Source organism: Hemiscyllium ocellatum, chromosome 38 (assembly GCF_020745735.1).
Source record: "Hemiscyllium ocellatum isolate sHemOce1 chromosome 38, sHemOce1.pat.X.cur, whole genome shotgun sequence".
Taxonomy (NCBI): Eukaryota; Metazoa; Chordata; class Chondrichthyes; order Orectolobiformes; family Hemiscylliidae; genus Hemiscyllium; species Hemiscyllium ocellatum.
In genome coordinates this window covers 15,872,732-15,891,837 of record NC_083438.1, presented here as the reverse complement: position 1 = coordinate 15,891,837, position 19,106 = coordinate 15,872,732, and the positions used below count along the sequence as shown (strand labels likewise).

Sequence of the window (19,106 nt, the reverse complement as noted above, 5' to 3'; positions counted from 1 at the left end):
TGGAGGAGACCACAGTGAGAATGTAGATTCCTGATGACCGATGGGATGAAAGATTCTCAGGGAACACGAATCAGAACAGTGACGATCTTATTGAATATCAGATACCTGTTGGGCCTTAGCTGGGTTAGTGTTGTGGGCATCACACTGTAAGGAAGAGGTGAGCACTTTGAAAAGGGTGCAGAAGTTACTTACTAGAATGGGCCTCGGGGTAAGAAACCTGAGGAAAAAGCCCCCTTCCACCCCCATGAGTTTAAAAACTTCTGTAGAAGTTCATCTCTCAATCTCCTCCATTCCAGTGAAGCAGGTCCCTGTCTGTCCAAACTTTCTTTCCAACTCGAGCTCTCCACATCCAGCAACATCCTGGCTGAAGCTTTTCTGAAGCCCGTCCAGTTTAATAATATCCTTCCTATAAACGGGGCGATCGGAGCTGCCCACAGTGTTCTGGAAGGGCCTCATCAATGTTCCTGTAAGACCTCGACGTGACTCCTAACTCCTCCACTCGAAAGACTGAGCAATGAAAGCAAGTGTGCTCAACACCTTTTTAAACCGCCCTGTCTATCTGTGATGCAGACGTCAAAGATCGGAATCCCTGTGTTCTGTCGCATACATGATGTTTCTCCCCGCCTGTAAAAGATGTATTTCTTCCTCCCCTCTGATTCCTGTTAGCCATTCACTCCAGCTTCACACAGTCATCTTTTTAATGTGACATTCCTTACCAAATGCCTACTGGAAAACTAAGTACTGTAGGTTCCCCTTTATCTACAGCACAAGTTACTGCGAGTCACAGAGATGTCTGGTTCGGTCCAACCCGTCCATGCCAACCAGATATCCTGACCTACAGTGGACAGCACGGTGGCACAGTGGCTAGCACTGCTGCCTCACAGCGCCTGAGACCCAGGTTCAATTCCCGACTCGGGTGACTGTGCAAACTCCACACAGTCATTCTCTGCGTGTCTGCGTGGGTTTCCTCCGGGTGCTCCGGTTTCCTCCCACAGTCCATAGATATGCGGGTCAGGTGAATTGGCCATGCTAAATTGCCCATAGTGTTAGGTAAGGGGTAACTGTAGGGGTATGGGTGGGTTGCGCTTCGGTGGGTCGGTGTGGACTTGTTGGGCCGAAGGGCCTGTTTCCACACTAAGTAATCTAATCTCATCTAATGTAGTCCCACCTGCCAGCACTCGGCCCATATCCCTCTAAAACCTATACCCAGCCTCCTCCACTTCCTCGGGCAGTACTAGAACTCAGTTACGTTGTATTTGGTCACACTCTGCCACACCCCTGAGCTTTGCTGCACTAGGTGAGGAGAGGGGTGCACAGACACCAGAGGGCCTGACCAAACGCACCCAGGACCGTGAGCTGGGTCTGGGAAATCCTGCCCCTCGGCCTCTCTCTGCCGCAGTCACCACCTGCCTGAGTTTCCTCGAGGGAGGAGCACACTGCACGCTCCCCCAGTAACGTTTGGGCATAGAGTGAGCACCGCAGGGGGCTGGGGCGCAGTGTGGAAACAGGCCCTTCGGCCCAACAAGTCCACCCTGACCCCCTGAAGAGTAACCCACCCAGACCCATTCCCCCTACGTTTTCCCCCTGACTAATGCACCCAACCTCCACATCCCTGAACACTGTGGGGCACGTAGCGCGGCCAATCCACCCTGACCTGCTCACCTTCGGACTGTGGGAGGGAACCCACACCAACACGGGGAGAATGTGCAAACCCCACACACAGCCACCCCGAGGCTGGAATCGAACCCGGGTCCCTGGTCCCTGGCAGCGCTAACCACCGTTATCCTCATTTCCCATTCCCTTCCCTGCAGTACCGTTATGATTCTGTGGGGGGCAGTGTATCCTGCTTACTGGGTGATTTCTAAATGAAAAAAGACGCGTTTCTATTCTGGCCCATATAGCTGCTGCTCAAAGGGGAGCCTCCTGATGGTAACAGTGGGACGGCACTGTGACTCAGTGGTTAGCACTGCTGCCTCACAGCACCAAGATCCCAGGTTCAATTCCAGCCTCGGGTGACTGTCTGTGTGGAGTTGGTACATTCTCCCCATGTCTGTGTGGGTTTCCTCCGGGTGCTCCGGTTTCCTCCCACAGTCCAAAGATGTGCAGGTCAGGGTGAATTGGCCGTGTTGAATTGCCCACAGTGTTAGGTGCATTTGTCAGAGGGGAAATGGGTCTGGGTGGGTTACTGTTCGGAGGGTCAGTACGGACTGGTTGGGCCGAAGGGCCTGTTTGCACACTGTAGGGGATCAAATCTATCGCTTTACAATGAAACTGTGTTGGCCTTTCCATGCCTTCGGGGTGCCGATCACACCTCCACCCACACTCACCCCCCTCCCTCTCTCCCTCCTGCCCTCAGGATGTATATTCCGAAGATCATCTCCCAGGGCCCAGCGAAGGAATGGATCGAGAGGCGCAGGCTCACCATCCGACCCTGGGCCTCCTTCGTCGACCAGAAACGTTTCTCCCGGCCGAAGAATTTTGGCGAGATGTGCAAGCGGCTGGTGAAGAACGTGGAGTATTTCCAGAGCAACTACGTGTTTGTGTTCCTGGGCCTGATCGTGTACTGTGTGTAAGTGAGAGGGACGCGGGCTGGGGGTTAGTCAGGACCAGGGGAACAGCAGCCATACGGTTTTCCTCAGGACTGCTCCCAGTGCCTGCCCCAGGTCCCCTCCCTGCCTGACTGGCCAGAGAGAGGCCCAGATTCTCAGGTGAAACTGTGTTCCCCAGAGCACTGAGGGACCCTCTCCAACATTCCAGGCTGTTGGACATGGTGCTTTTTCCACTTCCTAGTACCCAGACACTGGGGGATGGTATATACTCCTCATTCCCAGATCTGGGCCACTTGGACCCCATGTTCTCATGAATGTAACGTGTTGCACACTGTTCCAGAGTCTCTCTCGATCGTTTTCATTGTCCCTCTGTTTTGTGTGTGTGAATTTGTGTGTCTTTCGTGCTCTCTCGCAGACACTTTCTCATCCCCAACTCTCTTTCACACACTCATTTTCTCGCTATCTCTCACACACACTCCCTCACACTACCTTTCCACAGTGCACTCTGTCTCTTTGCCACACTCCCTCTCTCTCTCTCTTTTGAGACTCAGAATCTCTTGCACATACTCTGTCATCTCATGCATTCACTCTCACTCTCACTCTCACTCTCACATTCGCTGGCTCTCCCTCTTGTTCACACTCTTTCCACCTCTGTCTCTCACTCTGTGTGAATCTCTCTCTCTCTCTCTCCATTTCCTCGCTGTTCCCTTCCCTCACTCTCATTCCCACTCTGAGTGGGAGAGCCAATGGATGTTGTCTGCCTGGTCTTCAAGAAGGCCTTTAACAAGGTGCCATCCAGGAGGCTCCCAAGTAAGATAAGGGCCCATGGTGTTTGAGGCAAGGTGCTAGCATGGTTAGATCTCTGGCAGAAAGCAGAGAGTGGGGATAAAATGGCCCTTCTCAGGATGGCAGCGGGTGATGAGTGGTGTTCCACAAGGCTCAGTGTTGGGACCACAATTTTTCACTTGATACATGAACGACTTAGGTGAGGGAACTGAGGGTGTTTCTGGCGAAGCTTTAGATCATCTGAAAACTACGTAGAGGGAGCATTGAGGAGGCAGGGAGGCTGCAGAAGGAGTAGGACAGGTTAGAGTAGGCAAAGCAGTGGCAGATGTGGGAAAGTGTGAGGTCCTGCACTTTGGGACAAAGAATAGGGGGGCATGGACTATTTTCCAAATGGGGAAGAATATCCAGAAATCTGAAGTGCAAAGAGGCCAGGGAGTTCGAGTCCAGGATTCTCTCGCAGTAGGTTGACTGAGTAGTTTGAAAGGAGAGAGTGAGGGCTGCAGATCAGAGCTGACAATGTGTTGCTGGAAAAGCGCAGCAGATCAGGCAGCATCCAAGGAGCAGGAGAATCGATGTTTCGGGCATGAGCCCTTCAGGAATTCAGTGATGGCATTTATTTTGAGAGAAATTAAATATAAAAGCAGGGATGTATTTCTGAGGCTCTGGTCGGACCACATTTGGAGTATTGTGCACAGCTTAGGGCCCCATACCTGGAGCGTGCTCAGAGGAGGTTCACGAGAAAGGTTAAGTTTTTCAATCCTGGGACCAATGAGGAATGTCTGGGGACTCTGGGTTTATATTTAGTGGAGGTTAGAAGGATGAGGAGGGATCTAATTGAATGGCCTGGACAAAGTGGGTGTTGGGAAGATGTTTCCGTTGGTCGGAGGGGACTGGGACCCGAGGAGAATGGGGTTGAGAAACTTATCAGCCATGGTTGGACAGCAGAGTAGGCTCGATGGGCAGAATGGCCTAATTTCTGCTCCTTAACGGTGTCTCTCTCTCTGTGTTCTCCTCCCCAGGATCACCTCTCCGATGCTGCTCATCGCCCTGGTGGTGTTTTTCGGAGCTTGTTACATTGTGCACCTGCGGGCCTCCCAGTCTCGCCTTGTCCTGTTCGGTAAGTGCCCGGTCCCCTGGCAGTTTTTTTTTTAGGTGCCCATCCAGATGTTTCGTCAGCGTCGAGTAGCTGCCTGCACCACCCTCTCCCTGAGCAGCACAATCACTCGGGTCTCCTCTGAACCACTCCCTCCTCACCTTCAGCTGCTGCCCGCTGTTCTGAGACCCCCCCCCGCCCTGGAGGGAAGGATTTGCACTTGCTGTCTCGTAATGTCGGACACCTCAATCAGATCCCCTCCACCCCTGCTGCAGGGAAAACAAAACCCAATATCTCCTCCGAACTGAAGCTGTCCATCCCAGGCAACATCCGAGGGAATCTCCAAGGCAGTCCCATCCTTCCAATCCTGTGGTGACCAGAACCGTGCCCGCTCTTCTGTCTGGGTCTTCTGACAGTTGCAACAAGACCTCCCTGTGTCTGTCCTCGACGCCTCAGCTAATGAAGGCAAGCATCCCATCCACCTCTTTCCCCACCCGGTCTTCCTGCGCTGATACCTTCAGCGATATATGGACTTGTACACCAGGGTCCCTTTTCAAATAACTCCACGGAGGCTGGTAGCCCAGAACCAAATCGCCCTTTAGTTAGACATCCACGGTACGTGACACTGACCCAGCCAGCTCTGAGTGAACAGAGCCTCTGTCACTCCTGTTTATAACTGTCAGCCAGGGCTCCCTGATGGGGGCTCTCAATCAGGGACCTCCTATTCTGCAGCCCATCTGGCTGACCTCATTCTAATCATTGTACCTTTTTATTCCTCAATTTTCATGTCATCCGCACATTAGCTCATTATATCTTCGGTGTTCACATCCAGCTCATTAATGCACAAAACAAATACCGGGTTTTCCTTTATTGGTCCGAGTATTGAGTACAGGAGTTGGGAGGTCATGTTGCGGCTGTACAGGACATTGGTGAGGCCACTTTTGCCATACCGCATACAATAGAGATGTACAGCATGGAAACGCACCCTTCAGTCCAACCCGTCCATGCCGCCCAGATATCCCAACCCAATCTAGTCCCACCTGCCAGCACCTGGCCCATATCCCTGGGCGGCACGGTGGCAGAGTGGTTAGCACTGCTGCCTCACAGCGCCTGAGACCCGGGTTCAATTCCCAACTCAGGCGACTGACTGTGTGGAGTTTGCACGTTCTCCCCGTGTCTGCGTGGGTTTCCTCCGGGTGCTCCAGTTTCCTCCCACAGTCCAAAGATGTGCAGGTTAGGTGAATTGGCCATGCTAAATTGCCCGTAGTGTTAGGTAAGGGGTAAATGTAGGGGTATGGGTGGGTTGCGCACACTGTAAATAATATAATCTAATATCCCTCCAAACCCTTCCTATTCATATACCCATCCAAATGCCTCTTAAATGTTGCAATTGTACCAGCCTCCACCACTCCCTCTGGCAGCTCATTCCATACACGTACCACCCTCTGTATGAAAACGTTGCCCCTTAGGTCTCTTTTATATCTTTCCCCTATCACCTGAAACCTAGATTCTCTAGTTCTGGATTCCCCGACCCCAGGGAAAAGACTTTGTCTATTTATCCTATCCATGTCCTTCATGATTTTATAAACCTCTATAAGGTCACCCCTCAGCCTCCGACGCTCCAGGGAAAACAGCCCCAGCTTGTTCAGCCTCTCCCTGTAGCTCAAATCCTCCAACCCTGGCAACATCCTTGTAAATCTTTTCTGAGCCCTTTCAAGTTTCACAACATCTTTCTGATAGGAAGGAGACCAGAATTACACGCAATATTCCAACAGTGGCCTACCCAATGTCCTGTACAGCTGCAACATGTCTTCCCAACTCCTGTACTCAATACTCTGACCAATAAAGGAAGCATACCAAACGCCTTCTTCACTATCCTATCTACCTGTAACTCCACTTTCAAGGAGCTATGAACCTGCACTCCAAGATCTCTTTGTTCAGCAACACTCCCTAGGACCTTACCATTAAGTGTATAAGTCCTGCTAAGATTTGCTTTCCCAAAATGCAGCACCTCACATTGATCTGAATTAAACTCCATCTGCCACTTCTCAGCCCATTGGCCCATCTGGTCCAGATCCTGTTGTAATCTGAGGTAATCCTCTTCGCTGTCCACTACACCTCCAATTTGGGTGTCATCTGCAAACTTAGTAACTGTACCTCTTATGCTCACATCCAAATCATTTATGTAAATGACGAAAAGTAGAGGGCCCAGCACCGATCCTTGTGGCACTCCACTGGTCACAGGCCTCCGGTCTGAAAAACAACCCTCCACCACCACCCTCTGTCTTCTACCTTTTGAGCCAGTTCTGTATCCAAATGGCTAGTTCTCCCTGTATTCCATGAGATCTAACCTTGCTAATCAGTCTCCTATGGGGAACCTTGTCGAACGCCTTACTGAAGTCCATATAGATCACACCTACTGCTCTGCCCTCTTCAATCTTCTTTGTTACTTCATCAAAAAATTTAATCAAGTTTGTGAGACATGATTTCCCACCCACAAAGCCAAATCAGTTGACTATCCCAAATCAGTCTCTGCCTTTCCAAATACATGTACATCCTATCCCTCAGGATTCCCTCCAACAACTTGCCCACCACCGAGGTCAGGCTCACTGGTCTATAGTTCCCTGGCTTGTCCTTACCACCCTTCTGAAACAGTGGCACCACGTTAGCCGACCTCCAGTCTTCCAGCACCTCACCTGTGACAATCGATGATACAAATATCTCAGCAAGAAGCCCAGCAATCACTTCTTTAGCTTCCCACAGAGTTCTCGGGTACACCGGATCAGGTCCTGGGGATTTATCCACCTTTAACCGTTTCAAGACATCCAGCACTTCCTCCTCTGTAATCCGGACATTTTGCAAGATGTCACCATCTATTTCCCTACAGTCTATATCTTCCATATCCTTTTCCACAGTAAATACTAATGGAAAATATTTATTTAGTATCTCTCCCATTTTCTGTGGCTCCACACAATGGCCGCCTTGAGGATCTTTGAGGGGCCCTATTCTCTCCCTAGTTACCCTTTTGTCCTTAATATATTTGTAAAAACCCCTTGGATTCTCCTTAATTCTATTTGCCAAAGCTGTCTCATGTCCCCATTTTGCCCTCCTGATTTCCCTCTTAAGTATACTCCTACTTCCTTTATACTCTTCTAAGGATTCACTAGATCTATCCTGTCTGTATCTGACATATGCTTCCTTCTCTTTCTTAACCAGACCCTCAATTTCTTTAGTCATCCAGCATTCCCTATACCTACCAGCCTTCCCTTTCACCCTGACAGGAATATACTTTCTCTGGATTCTTGCTATCTCATTTCTGAAGGCTTCCCATTTTCCAGCCGTCCCTTTACCTGCGAACATCTGCCTCCAATCAGCTTTTGAAAGTTCTTGCCTAATACCATCAAAATTGTCTTTCTCCAATTTAGAACTTCAACTGTTAGATCTGGTCTATCCTTTTCCATCACTATTTTAAAAGGAATAGAATTATGGTCGCTGGCCCCAAAGTGCTCCCCCACTGACACCTCAGTCACCTGCCCTGCCTCATTTCCCAAGCGTAGGTCAAGTTTTGCACCTTCTCTAGTAGGTACACCCACATACTGAATCAAAAAACTGTCTTGTCCACACTGAAGAAATTCCTCTCCATCTAAACCTTTAACACTATGGCAGTCCCAGTCGATGTTTGGAAAGTTAAAATCCCCAACCATAACCACCATATTATTCTTACTGATAGCTGAGATCTCCTTACAAGTTTGTTTCTCAATTTCCCTCTGACTATTGGGGGGTTTATAATACAATCCCAATAAGGTGATCATCCCTTTCCCATTTCTCAGTTCCACCCAAATAACTTCTCTGGATGTATTTCTGGGAATATCCTCCCTCTGCACAGCTGTAATGCTATCCCTTATCAAAAATGCCACTCCCTCTCCTCTCTTGCCTCCCTTTCTATCCTTCCTGTAGCATTTGTATCCTGGAACATTCAGCTGCCAGTTCTGCCCATCCCTGAGCCATGTTTCCATAATTACTATGATATCCCAGTCCCATGTTCCTAACCATGCGCTGAGTTCATCTGCCTTCCCTGTTAGACCACTTGCATTGAAATAAATGCAGTTTAATTTATTAGTCCTACCTTGTCCCTGCCTGCCCTGACTGTTTGACGGACATCTGTTCTCAGCTGTACCCATCTCAGATCGATCTCTTTCCTCACTATCTCCCTGGGTCCCACCACCCACCCCACCCCCCCTCCCCCCATCTTACTATTTAAATCCTCCCAAGCAGTTCTAGCAAACTTCCCTGACAGTATATCAGTCCCCTTCCAGTTTAGGTGCAATCTGTCCTTCTTGTACAGGTCACTTCTCCCTCAAAAGAGATTCTAATGATCCAAAAATGTGAATCCTTCTCCCATACACCAGCTCCTCAGCCCTGCATTCATCTGCTCTCTCCTCCTATTCCTGCCCTCGCTAGTTCGTAGCACTGGCAGTAATCCAGATATTATTACCCTTGAGGACCTCCTTTTTAAATTTCTGCCCAACTCTCTGTAATCTCCCTTCAGAGTCTCAACCTTTTCCCCTTCCTAAGTTGATTCAATGTTTCCCCAATGCTTTGGTTGCTGTGTCCAGGGAAGGGTGAGACTAAGAACTGGAAGGTATCAGCTGTTTAGTCTGTCAGCCATCATTGACTGAAATAGCCTAATCCCATCACCTCTCCCTCCCCCCACGTCACCTGCTTCCCCCCCTCATTGTGAAGCTGACTTGATCAGGGCATGCAGAAAATCCAGATGGGAATGTGCAGAGCAGATCTAAGCTCCGCCGTCCTACCATGTCCAAATGTCAACGCTGGTGAACAATCACTTAACTCCCCAGATGAGGGGGCTCTGAGTATCCCCATCCTCAACGATGGGAGAGGCCAGCTCTCCTGTTGGAATACCAGGAGTGAAGCGATGGGAAAAGCCTTCAGGCAGCAGTGCGATGTGAGTGATCCACCTCAGCCTGCCCCAGCATTACAGATAGCAGCCTTCAGGCCAGGCCATTCACTCCATGTGCTAGAAAGGAAAGATGGGGGACGCTGGGTTCTGCAAAGGCCCTGACCATGTCGGGTTTGGAGACCCGTGCTCCCACCCTCGGTGCTCCCCGAGCCAAGCTGGCACAGTGCGGTTATAGGCTGGACGCTGCAGGGGTCTCACTGTCGGTGTGTTTGTATATTGTCCAGGTCGGGAGCTGAGTCCTGCCCATCAGTACGGCCTCTCGGGGGCGATCTCTTTCCCCTTCTTCTGGTTGGCCGGTGCTGGGTCCGCAGTGTTCTGGGTCCTGGGTGAGTAACCACAGGTCTTCAGCAGCGTTCGGACCGTGCTGCTGTCTCCATCTCCCCTCCCTCACCATGTCGGACATCGCTGTACTCCCACTGCCTCACCCGGCCTGCAACCCCCCCCGCTTCTGTCTCTCTCCAACACCCCACCCCCCCCCCCCCTCGCCCTAGATCACCTCCTCCGCTGTGCCCCTACCATCACCCGCTCCCTCCCCCTCCTCCCCAGTCACCTGCTCCCTCCCTCCCCCTCCCCCCTGCCCCGTCACCTGCTCCCACCCCCTCCCCCCGTCACCTGCTCCCTCCCCCTCCCCCCCGCCCGTCACCTGTTCCCACACCCTCCCACCCCCTCCCCCCATCACCTGCTCCCTCCCTCCCACTCCCTCCCCCCGTCACCTGCTCCCTCCCCCTCCCCCCCGCCCGTCACCTGTTCCCACACCCTCCCACCCCCTCCCCCCATCACCTGCTCCCTCCCTCCCACTCCCTCCCCCCGTCACCTGTTCCCTCCCTCCCTCCCTCCCCCCCCTCCCCCGTCACCTGTTCCCTCCCTCCCTCCCTCCCCCCCCCCCTCCCCCCATCACCTGCTCCCTCCCTCCCACCCCCTCCCCCCATCACCTGCTCCCTCCCTCCCACTCCCTCCCCCCGTCACCTGTTCCCTCCCTCCCTCCCTCCCCCCCCCCCCTCCCCTGTCACCTGTTCCCTCCCTCCCTCCCTCCCCCCCCCTCCCCTGTCACCTGTTCCCTCCCTCCCTCCCTCCCTCCGTCACCTGCTCCCTCCCTCCCACCCCATCCCCCTCTCCCCCCCCATCCCCCTCTCCCCCCCACCGGTCACCTGTTCCCTCCCCTCCCCCTCGTCCCCTGCTCCGTCCTCTCTTCTCTCCCCGCACTCCTGTCACGTTCCCTCCCCTCCCCCTCCTTTCACTGCCCCTCCTCGCTGTTCTTTCATTCCCTCTGGGTGTGATTCTAATTCTCTCTTTTTCTCTCTCCCATCTCTCTTTTTCTTTCTTTCTTTCTCTCTCTCTCTCCCCCTCTGCGTGTGCCTCTCTCCCCCTCTCTCTCTCCTCTGTGTGCGTGTCTCTCTCTCTCTCTTCCCACCCCCCCCCCGTGTGCGTGTCTCTCTCCCCCCTCTGTGTGCGTCTCTCTCTCTCTCTCTCTCTCTCTCTCTCTCTCTCTCTCTCTTTCCCCCCCCCCCCCCCCGTGTGCGTGTCTCTCTCTCTGTCTCTCTCTCTGTCTCTCTCTCTGTCTCTCTCTCTGTCTCTCTCTCTGTCTCTCTCTCTGTCTCTCTCTCTGTCTCTCTCTCCCCCCCCCTCCCCGTGTTTAGGAGCCACCCTGGTGTTTATCGGTGGCCATGCTGGTTTCCATGAGTTGGAGTCTGGAGACGGTGATGAGCTTCAGATGGAGTCGGTGTGAGGTGTGCTGGCTGGCTCTCGCCCTGGGAGGACCCTTCTATCTGTAGCACTTTATAGAGAGGGAGAGGGTGGGCAGTCAGTCTGCATTTCCCACCAGCTGCTCCCTGTATTAAACTCAATCACTCCGGGGGGAGGGGGAGGGGGTTATCGGATGGGTCATCTGTGTGTTCCACTCTCAACTCGCATTGTCCAGGAAACGCATGCCTCACTCTTAACCTTTCAGCCAATCCCACTCGTTATCATCTCTGACCATTAATGTTATATACTCGCTTAGATTGTGGAGCTGCTTTTGATGTTTTCCATTATTTGCTGGTTAATGTAACTGATATTAGTGAACACAGGGAAGGTGATCTGTGAGCAGGCTGGGGGTTGGTCACCGTGGGAATACTCGCTCAGCTCCCTCGGGGGTCAGTGGGTATTTGTTTGTGAAGTGACTGTGTGTCTTTGTAAAGACCTGCTGGCTGAGCGGGCGTAACTCCGGCACGCTCAGACTGCGGCTTCTATCCTGTCTGTCACCTTCCCTGTCCCTCAGCCTCCCCATTCCTCACCTTCCACATCCTCCTCCCCATCAGCTTCTCTTTCTCTCCTCTTTCTCCCCCCCACCTCAACGAGGAGAGTACACAGAATGGGCAAGGGGTTCCTCTCGAAAACACTACCCCCGTCATGACCAGAGCCAATGGTTGCAATGATCCAATCCACAGCCCCTGTTAGCCACCCCCTCCCCCCCAACAGTGGTCAGTGTCGTGTCTCACAGCGCAGTGAACATCCACTGAGTCCTCACTGACCTACCTGCACTCGACCCCCCCCCCCCCCCACCTTCCCCACATTGCACATGCTCGCCCAAGCAGCTTTTCAAAGGTTGGAAGGTTTCCTGCCCCAACTACCCACCCAGGTGGTAGAGTCAGACCCCTGTCACCCCTCAGGTGAAAATATCCTTAATTGCCCCTCTGAGCCCCCTGCCTTTCACTTTAAAAATGTCCCTCCACCCCTCTTATTATTGACTGAGGGCAGCAGCTGCTTCCCATTCTCCTCCCCCTACACCCCGTCCATGCCCCTCATTATCTTATACTCCTCAGCTCCCACGTTTATCCAGCCTCGCTACATCACCGCTCTGCTCCATCCCAGGCAGCATCCGGGTAAATCACCCCCCTCACACCCCCACCCAGTCCAATCACATCCTTCCCGTAGTGCGGAGACGGGAACTGCACACAGTGCTCCTACTGTGTCCTCCTCAAAGTCCCCTTCAGTCTATCCAGCCCGTGCTGACCCTAATCCCAAACTAAACCTGCCTGCTCCTGGCCCATATCTCTCCAAACCCTTTCCTATCCATGTCCTTATCTAAATGTCTTTTAAATATAATAGCTGTCCCCACATCCACCACTTCCTCAGGAAGTTCAGTCTACACATGGAAAAACAAAGTTTTAAAAAAAAAGAATTCCCTCCTGTCTTTTTAAAATCTTTCCCCTCTCACCTTCAACCTCTGCCTTCTCGTTCACTCCCCTCCCCAGGGAAAAGACCTTGTCTATTTACCCTATCTATGCCCCTTATGATTTTCTATACCTCTAGAAAGTCACCCCTCTGACTCTCTCGGGGGGTGGGGGGGAGAGAGAGAGAGAGAGAGAGAGAGAGAGAGAGAAAGTCCCAAGCTGTTTAGCCTCTTCCCCCATCGCTGCAACCCTCGATTCCCAGCACCGTCCTGGTAAATCTGCTCTGAAGCCTCTTCCCCCTTCATAATGGCCGCCTTACACCCGGCACTGGTCGCTCTGTCTAAGTCCTGCACAGCCCCACCATAACCTCCCACTCTGATCATCCATCTTTCCAAAGTTACTGAGTGTAACTGCTGCCAGCAGTTGGTTAAGGACGCAGACTACCATGTCCTGGGTCAGAGGGGAAACTGGTCACCCCTGGGGGAGAGCAGGGAGGACACCTTCCGGACAGAGGGTCAAGATGGGCGGCACAGTGGTTAGCACTGCTGCCTCACAGCACCAAGGTCCCAGGTTTAATTCCCGCCTCAGGCGACTGTCTGTGTGGAGTTTGCACATTCTCCCCGTGTCTGCGTGGGTTTCCTCCGGGTGCTCCAGTTTCCTCCCACAGTCCAAAGATGTGCGGGTCAGGTGAATTGGCCATGCTAAATTGCCCCTAGTGTTAGGTAAGGGGTAAATGTAGGGATATGGGTGGGTTGCGATTCGGTGGGTCAGTGTGGACTTGTTGGGCCGAACAGCCTGTTTCCACACTAAGTAATCTAAATCTGTGTGACACAGCAGGATCCAGAGAGTGACGTTCTCTGGCTCAGTGCAGGTTGGAGAATGCTGGGGCTCACTGGGCAGTGGAGAGGGTGCTCTTCCCATGGATCTGCTTCCTGTTACTCTCCCCTGGGACACAGAGCGGGGTGGGGGGGGGGGGGGGGGAAGATCAGGAGGTGGCAACAGCAGCTGGGGATGGCACAGCGAAGCCAACAGGCCATACAAGCCAACAGGGCAGCGTGAGAGGGAGGAGGGAGCGCCAGGGAGTAAATAGGTTATTGGCACAGAACTCTTAAGAAGGTAGTGAACTAAACACAGAGTGACGTTCTGCTGAAACTGGTCAAAACGCCTGGAGAGCAGTGCGTGGAGAAATGGAGGCCATTCAGCCTGCTTCCCCATTCTAGCTCCTAGCGGAGGCTGGACCTGAATGCTGTGTCAATGCTAACAATCTCTGCCAGTTTACCGTTGAACCTGCCCTCTGGGGTCAAGAAACCCAGCTTCCCCAGCGCCTGCGTGAACCAATCCCTGCTTGTCTCAGTTTCTCTTTTACACTGGAGTTGTTCCTCAAACCGTTGGGGAAAAAACCATCCTTTCCACATCTGTTCTGCCTTTAGGAAATTTGGAAGCTGTGATGCGATTACTTACAACCCGTTCGGCAACTTCCTCAGCTGCTTCCTTTCATCTGACCTGGGCCTGTCCCACCACAGCGCGCTCTCTCCCTCCTGAGAGATTGTTGCCTTCAAAGAGTATGTTTCCGAAAACCAAAATTAACTCTTGAGACGTCAGTGCAGTCCCCCTACTGCCAAAAACCTGCTCAGGCCTTCCCCATTGTCAGGTTTACAGCATGGAAACAGGCCCTTCGGCCCAACTGGTCCATGCCGCCCACTATTCACCATTCAATCTAGTGCCGTCTGCCTGTGTTTGGCCCATACCTACACTGTCCGCGTGGTAATGGTGAGGAGTGTAGGTGCTGGTGATCAGAGTGTGGTGCTGGAAACACAGGGCAGGTCAGGCAGCATCCGGGGAGCAGGCAACTCAACACTTGGAGCATCGTACTGGTGCCAGGAATCCGGCATTCCCGAGAGTCCTTTTAACGTGGAAAAGAAAAGGTTTATTGAACAAGAAAGAAAAACCTAGACAAGTTGGGCAGATTTTAATAAAACACTAGCGAAAAAGATTCAAACACTCGCAATTCCGAGCATCTCCACCCCAGTGTGCAGTCACCATGGTCTCCACACCTAGGCTTGTTGCTGTAACTGGGGTGGCCACACACCGTTTCCTTCCACATTCACTCAATAAGATTTCTTCAGATGGTCCCTCTCGTTGAAATACCTAACACAAGCTGCAGATTCACCTGGGTGAACTGCGCTGACACTGAAGTCCCACACCTCCACTGCTCCTGCTGTGATCTGTCAATAGCCAATTACTCCTGTTTTGTACTATGGTCAAAATAAATGTCTCGAGGCTTCTTTCAACTCATTCCTTTATCGTTTTCAAAGTGTATCTGTGAAGCAGGAGGTAAACTCTGGTTCACACCTCAGTAATGATTCCGCGTTACCACAACACAATTACCCACTTCAAACCGAAAGCGAGCAGGATTTTCCGAGAGAGATTATCACTTCTCATTTGCTCTGATCGCTGGGTGTGCAAAACCGATCTCTTTGCTAAGCTCCTTTCCCGTGCCACTGCCTTCCAGTCTTAAACCACACGCTAAGCCGTGGACTGCAGTTTTCAAGAAATCACAGGGTACAATTATTCCCTCTCGGGAATGGCCAAATTGTCTTTCACATTTTGTCCTTAGTTAATAGATATCTGTTCCCAACATCACCATTAATTTAACTTCCAAGGAAACGCACGTTTCTTCAACGGGCTTTTTGTAGCATCTCTTAGAGGTGAGTTTAACTTTCATGTTTCAATCCTCTGACACCCAAATTGGAGGTGTAGTGGGCAGCGAAGAGGGTTACCTCAGATTACAACAGGATCTGGACCAGATGGGCCAATGGGCTGAGAAGTGGCAGATGGAGTTTAATTCAGATCAATGTGAGGTGCTGCATTTTGGGAAAGCAAATCTTAGCAGGACTTATACACTTAATGGTAAGGTCCTAGGGAGTGTTGCTGAACAAAGAGACCTTGGAGTGCAGGTTCATAGCTCCTTGAAAGTGGAGTCGCAGGTAGATAGGATAGTGAAGAAAGCGTTTGGTATGCTTTCCTTTATTGGTCAGAGTATTGAGTACAGGAGTTGGGAGGTCATGTTGCAGCTGTACAGGACATTAGTTAGGCCACTGTTGGAATATTGTGTGAAATTCCTGTCTCCCTGTTGTAGGAAAGATGTTGTGAAACTTGAAAGGGCTCAGAAAAGATTTGCAAGGATGTTGCCAGGGTTGGAGGGTTTGAGCTACAGGGAGAGGCTGAACAGGCTGGGGCTGAGGGGTGACCTTATAGTGGTTATAAAATCTTAAGGGGCATGGATAGCCAAGGTCTTTACCCTGGGGTTGGGGCGAGTCCAAAATTCAAGGGCATCAGTTTAAGGTGAGGGGGGGAAAGATTTAACAGGGAGCGAAGGGGCAACGTTTTCACCCAGAGGGTGGTACGTGTATGGAATGAGCTGCCAGAGGGAGTGGTGAAGGCTGGTACGATTACAGCATTTCAGCAGCATCTGGATGGGTATATGAATAGGAAGGGTTTGGAGGGACATGGGCCGGGTGCTGGCAGGTGGAGCTACAGTAATTTCGGCTCTCAGGTTGGTGTGAATGAGTTGGACTGAAGCGTCTGTGTCTGTACTGTACATCTCTCTGACTGTGTAAGACCCACTGATGTCAGGGTTTCTGTGTGTCCCTGGGCCATTGTCAGTGGTCACAGTTTTGTCTTAGAAACCTTCAGTCACTCAACCCCATCTCTACAAGTCCAGCGTGAGAAACTTCTTTAAAAATACACATCAGCAAACAGGGCATCCTGCCCCTAAGCCTGATATAAGCTCGACACAGTTTGAAACTAAAATTGTTTCCTTAACACAGTAAGTACAAAATGAAAATCCAACCAAGCGCTATGCCTTTCTTATCGAGTGGAGTGGGGCAAAGGTTTCTGGGATGGAGGGTGTTGACCGTGATGGACTACTGAGAGAACTGAGTCAATATTGAATTTGAATTTATTAAATTAATTGTCACGTGTACTGAGGCACATTGAAAAGCTTTGTCCTGTGAGCGATACAGGCAGATTAAATAGTTCAAAGGCGTAGATAAGTAAATAATAGATAGATAAACAGCAGCAGAAACCAGAGCACTGTTACAGGTGAATGTTAACTGTTTGTCAGTCCATTCAGTATTCTAACAGCAGGAGGGTAGAAACTGTTACGAATCTGCCTGGTACACGTGTATCTGTACCTTCCCCCCACCCACCCCCCCCCCCCGGATGGTAGAGGGTGTAGATAAACATTGCCAGGGTGGGAGGGATCTTTGAGAACGCTGGCGGCCTTTCCTTGACAACGGGCCTGGGTGGTGGATTCTGTAGATGGGAGGTTGGGCCTTTGTGACTGTCCAGGCCGAGTTCCCCACTCTCTGTAACCGTCTCCGATCATGAAGGGTACAGTTGCCATACCAGGCAGTGGTACATCCAGACAGGATGCTCTCGATGGGGCACCTATACAAGTTGGTAAGGGTATTCGCCGTCACGCCAAATTTCCTCAGCTGCCCGAGGGAGAGGAGAGGTTGTTGGGCCTTTGTCTGGAGTTCAGGAGAGTGGATGGGGATTTCATTGAGAGAAGGTTCTGTGGGGGGTTTGACAGGGGAAATATGCAAAGCAATTGTCTCACTCCCCCACCCCAATTAGCCCATCTAGAACATGAGGAATTGGGACGGGGAATATCATAGTCTCAGGAGAAGGGGACAATCACTTTGGACTGAGATGAGGAAACGTTCCTTCCCTTCAGAAACCTTGGTCCCAGAGGGTTGCTGATCCTCCATCGTCGAGTATTTTTACTGCTGGGATCTGACAGACCAAGATTTGAGGAGCTGGTGGGAAAAACAGAGTTGAAGCCGAAGATCAGCCAGTAATTCACCGGGCCAGGATTGATGCTACTAGGATTGATGGAGTGGATGCGAGGCTAGGGACAGGATTGGGTCTCTCCTCCTCCATCGACACATGTCAGACTGCCGCAGAGTTTGACTCGGGAATGGTTTTCACCCAGGCGTGGGTGAGGAATCCTGGCCGGCCAGGAAAATCCAGGCTGGATTCCAACCCTCAGGGCCAGATGAAGGAGGTGGGGAATGGGAGAGCTGAACGTGTCCCTTTTATCTATCTGTGGAACTGGGCGCAGGATGGGATCGGAAGGCAGTCACAAAGAAATCCAGTTGAGGAATAGTGAGGATTAGACTAAAGCTGTGCAGGTTAGGGTGGGTTGGCCAGGTTCAATTGCCCGTAGTGTCCAGGGATGTGCTTGCTAGATGGGTTAGCCAGGCAGGGTTACAGGGATAGGGTCACAGATGGATCTGGCTCTTCGGAGGGTGAGTATGGCCTCTAGTGGGTCGAATGGCTTGCTTCCACATTTGTGGGGATTCTGTGATTCAGGAGTGACAGAGAGAGGGGAGAACACAGTGTCAACTGCTAAAACTCTCATGGTACGTGCACATTCTCTCAGCCTTGTCACCTCTCCCCTGTGACCTGCTCTCCCCCCCCCCCCCCCCCCCCCCCGGCCTACCCACAACATGGCCACACTGAAAACCAAGCCTGTCCAAACCAGACAAGAAACACCCAGAATGCCTCAGCATTGACCAAACAGGCTGAGAAGGGAAACTGGGCACCACCACAGTCACTCGCAGGCCAGGGACAACCTGACAGTAAGCTTCCTGGACCTGATACACACAGCTGTCCCAATGCCCTGAGGGTGGTCTCATACCCAAATGGGCAGCATGGTGGCACAGTGGTTAGCACTGCTGCCTCACAGCGCCAGAGACCCGGGTTCAATTCCCACCTCAGGCGACTGTCTGTGTGGAGTTTGCACATTCTCCCCGTGTCTGCGTGGGTTTCCTCCGGGTGCTCCGGTTTCCTCCCACAGTCCAAAGATGTGCGGGTCAGGTGAATTGGCCACGCTAAATTACCCACAGTGTTAGGTAAGGGGTAAATATAGGGGTATGATTCTGGGTGGGTTACTCTTTGGCGGGTCGGTGTGGACTTGTTGGGCCGCAGGGCCTGTTTCCTCACTGTAAGTCTAATCTAATCAGTGATACCAAAACCACACAAAGGACGGCTCAGACACCGAGCTACCAGAATACCTCGCTCCCAGGAGAGCAACAATGGAAACACTTTACCGCTGAGAACAGGGAGACTCTCCCCTCCCCTCCCCCCTGAAGAGAGCTGGAATCTCCCGATCCCATTGAGAGCTGATGGATGCTGCCAGACTCTTCATTGGATCTGCATTCAGCACATCCTTCCGAGAACCACTTTGTGATCCTCACCACCGGAACTGGATTACTTTAGTATCAAGACTGTGATATTTTCCCTACTTTTAATTAGCATCATTGTGCAATATTCCAATGAAAACTGGCTGGATTCTCAGCTCAGGGATCCCTTAATCTACCTGTGCAGACTGTCAGTTCTGGGCCAGCCTCATCAATTTCTCTTCCAGCCAGATCGTTTGTAATAAACGACTTGTCAATGTCACCCCGATCTGCGCTCGTGTGGTCTTTGATTTATTGGGCTAATTTCTCTGACCATTGGGTAGATGAAGATTAAAA

General features: G+C 51.7%; 1 protein-coding gene across 1 annotated transcript in view; it reads left to right on the top strand.

Annotated features, from left to right (window-relative positions):
* Positions 1–14,856, top strand: part of rabac1 (Rab acceptor 1 (prenylated)) — a 49,513-nt gene extending 34,657 nt beyond the window's left edge. The window contains exons 4-7 of the mRNA XM_060852738.1: positions 2,357–2,569; positions 4,355–4,452; positions 9,634–9,735; positions 11,047–14,856. Coding sequence (XP_060708721.1) covers positions 2,357–2,569; positions 4,355–4,452; positions 9,634–9,735; positions 11,047–11,135 — 502 coding nt within the window. The 3' untranslated portion in view covers positions 11,136–14,856. The remainder of the gene's footprint in view (positions 1–2,356; positions 2,570–4,354; positions 4,453–9,633; positions 9,736–11,046) is intronic.
* Positions 14,857–19,106: the final 4,250 nt, after the last annotated feature.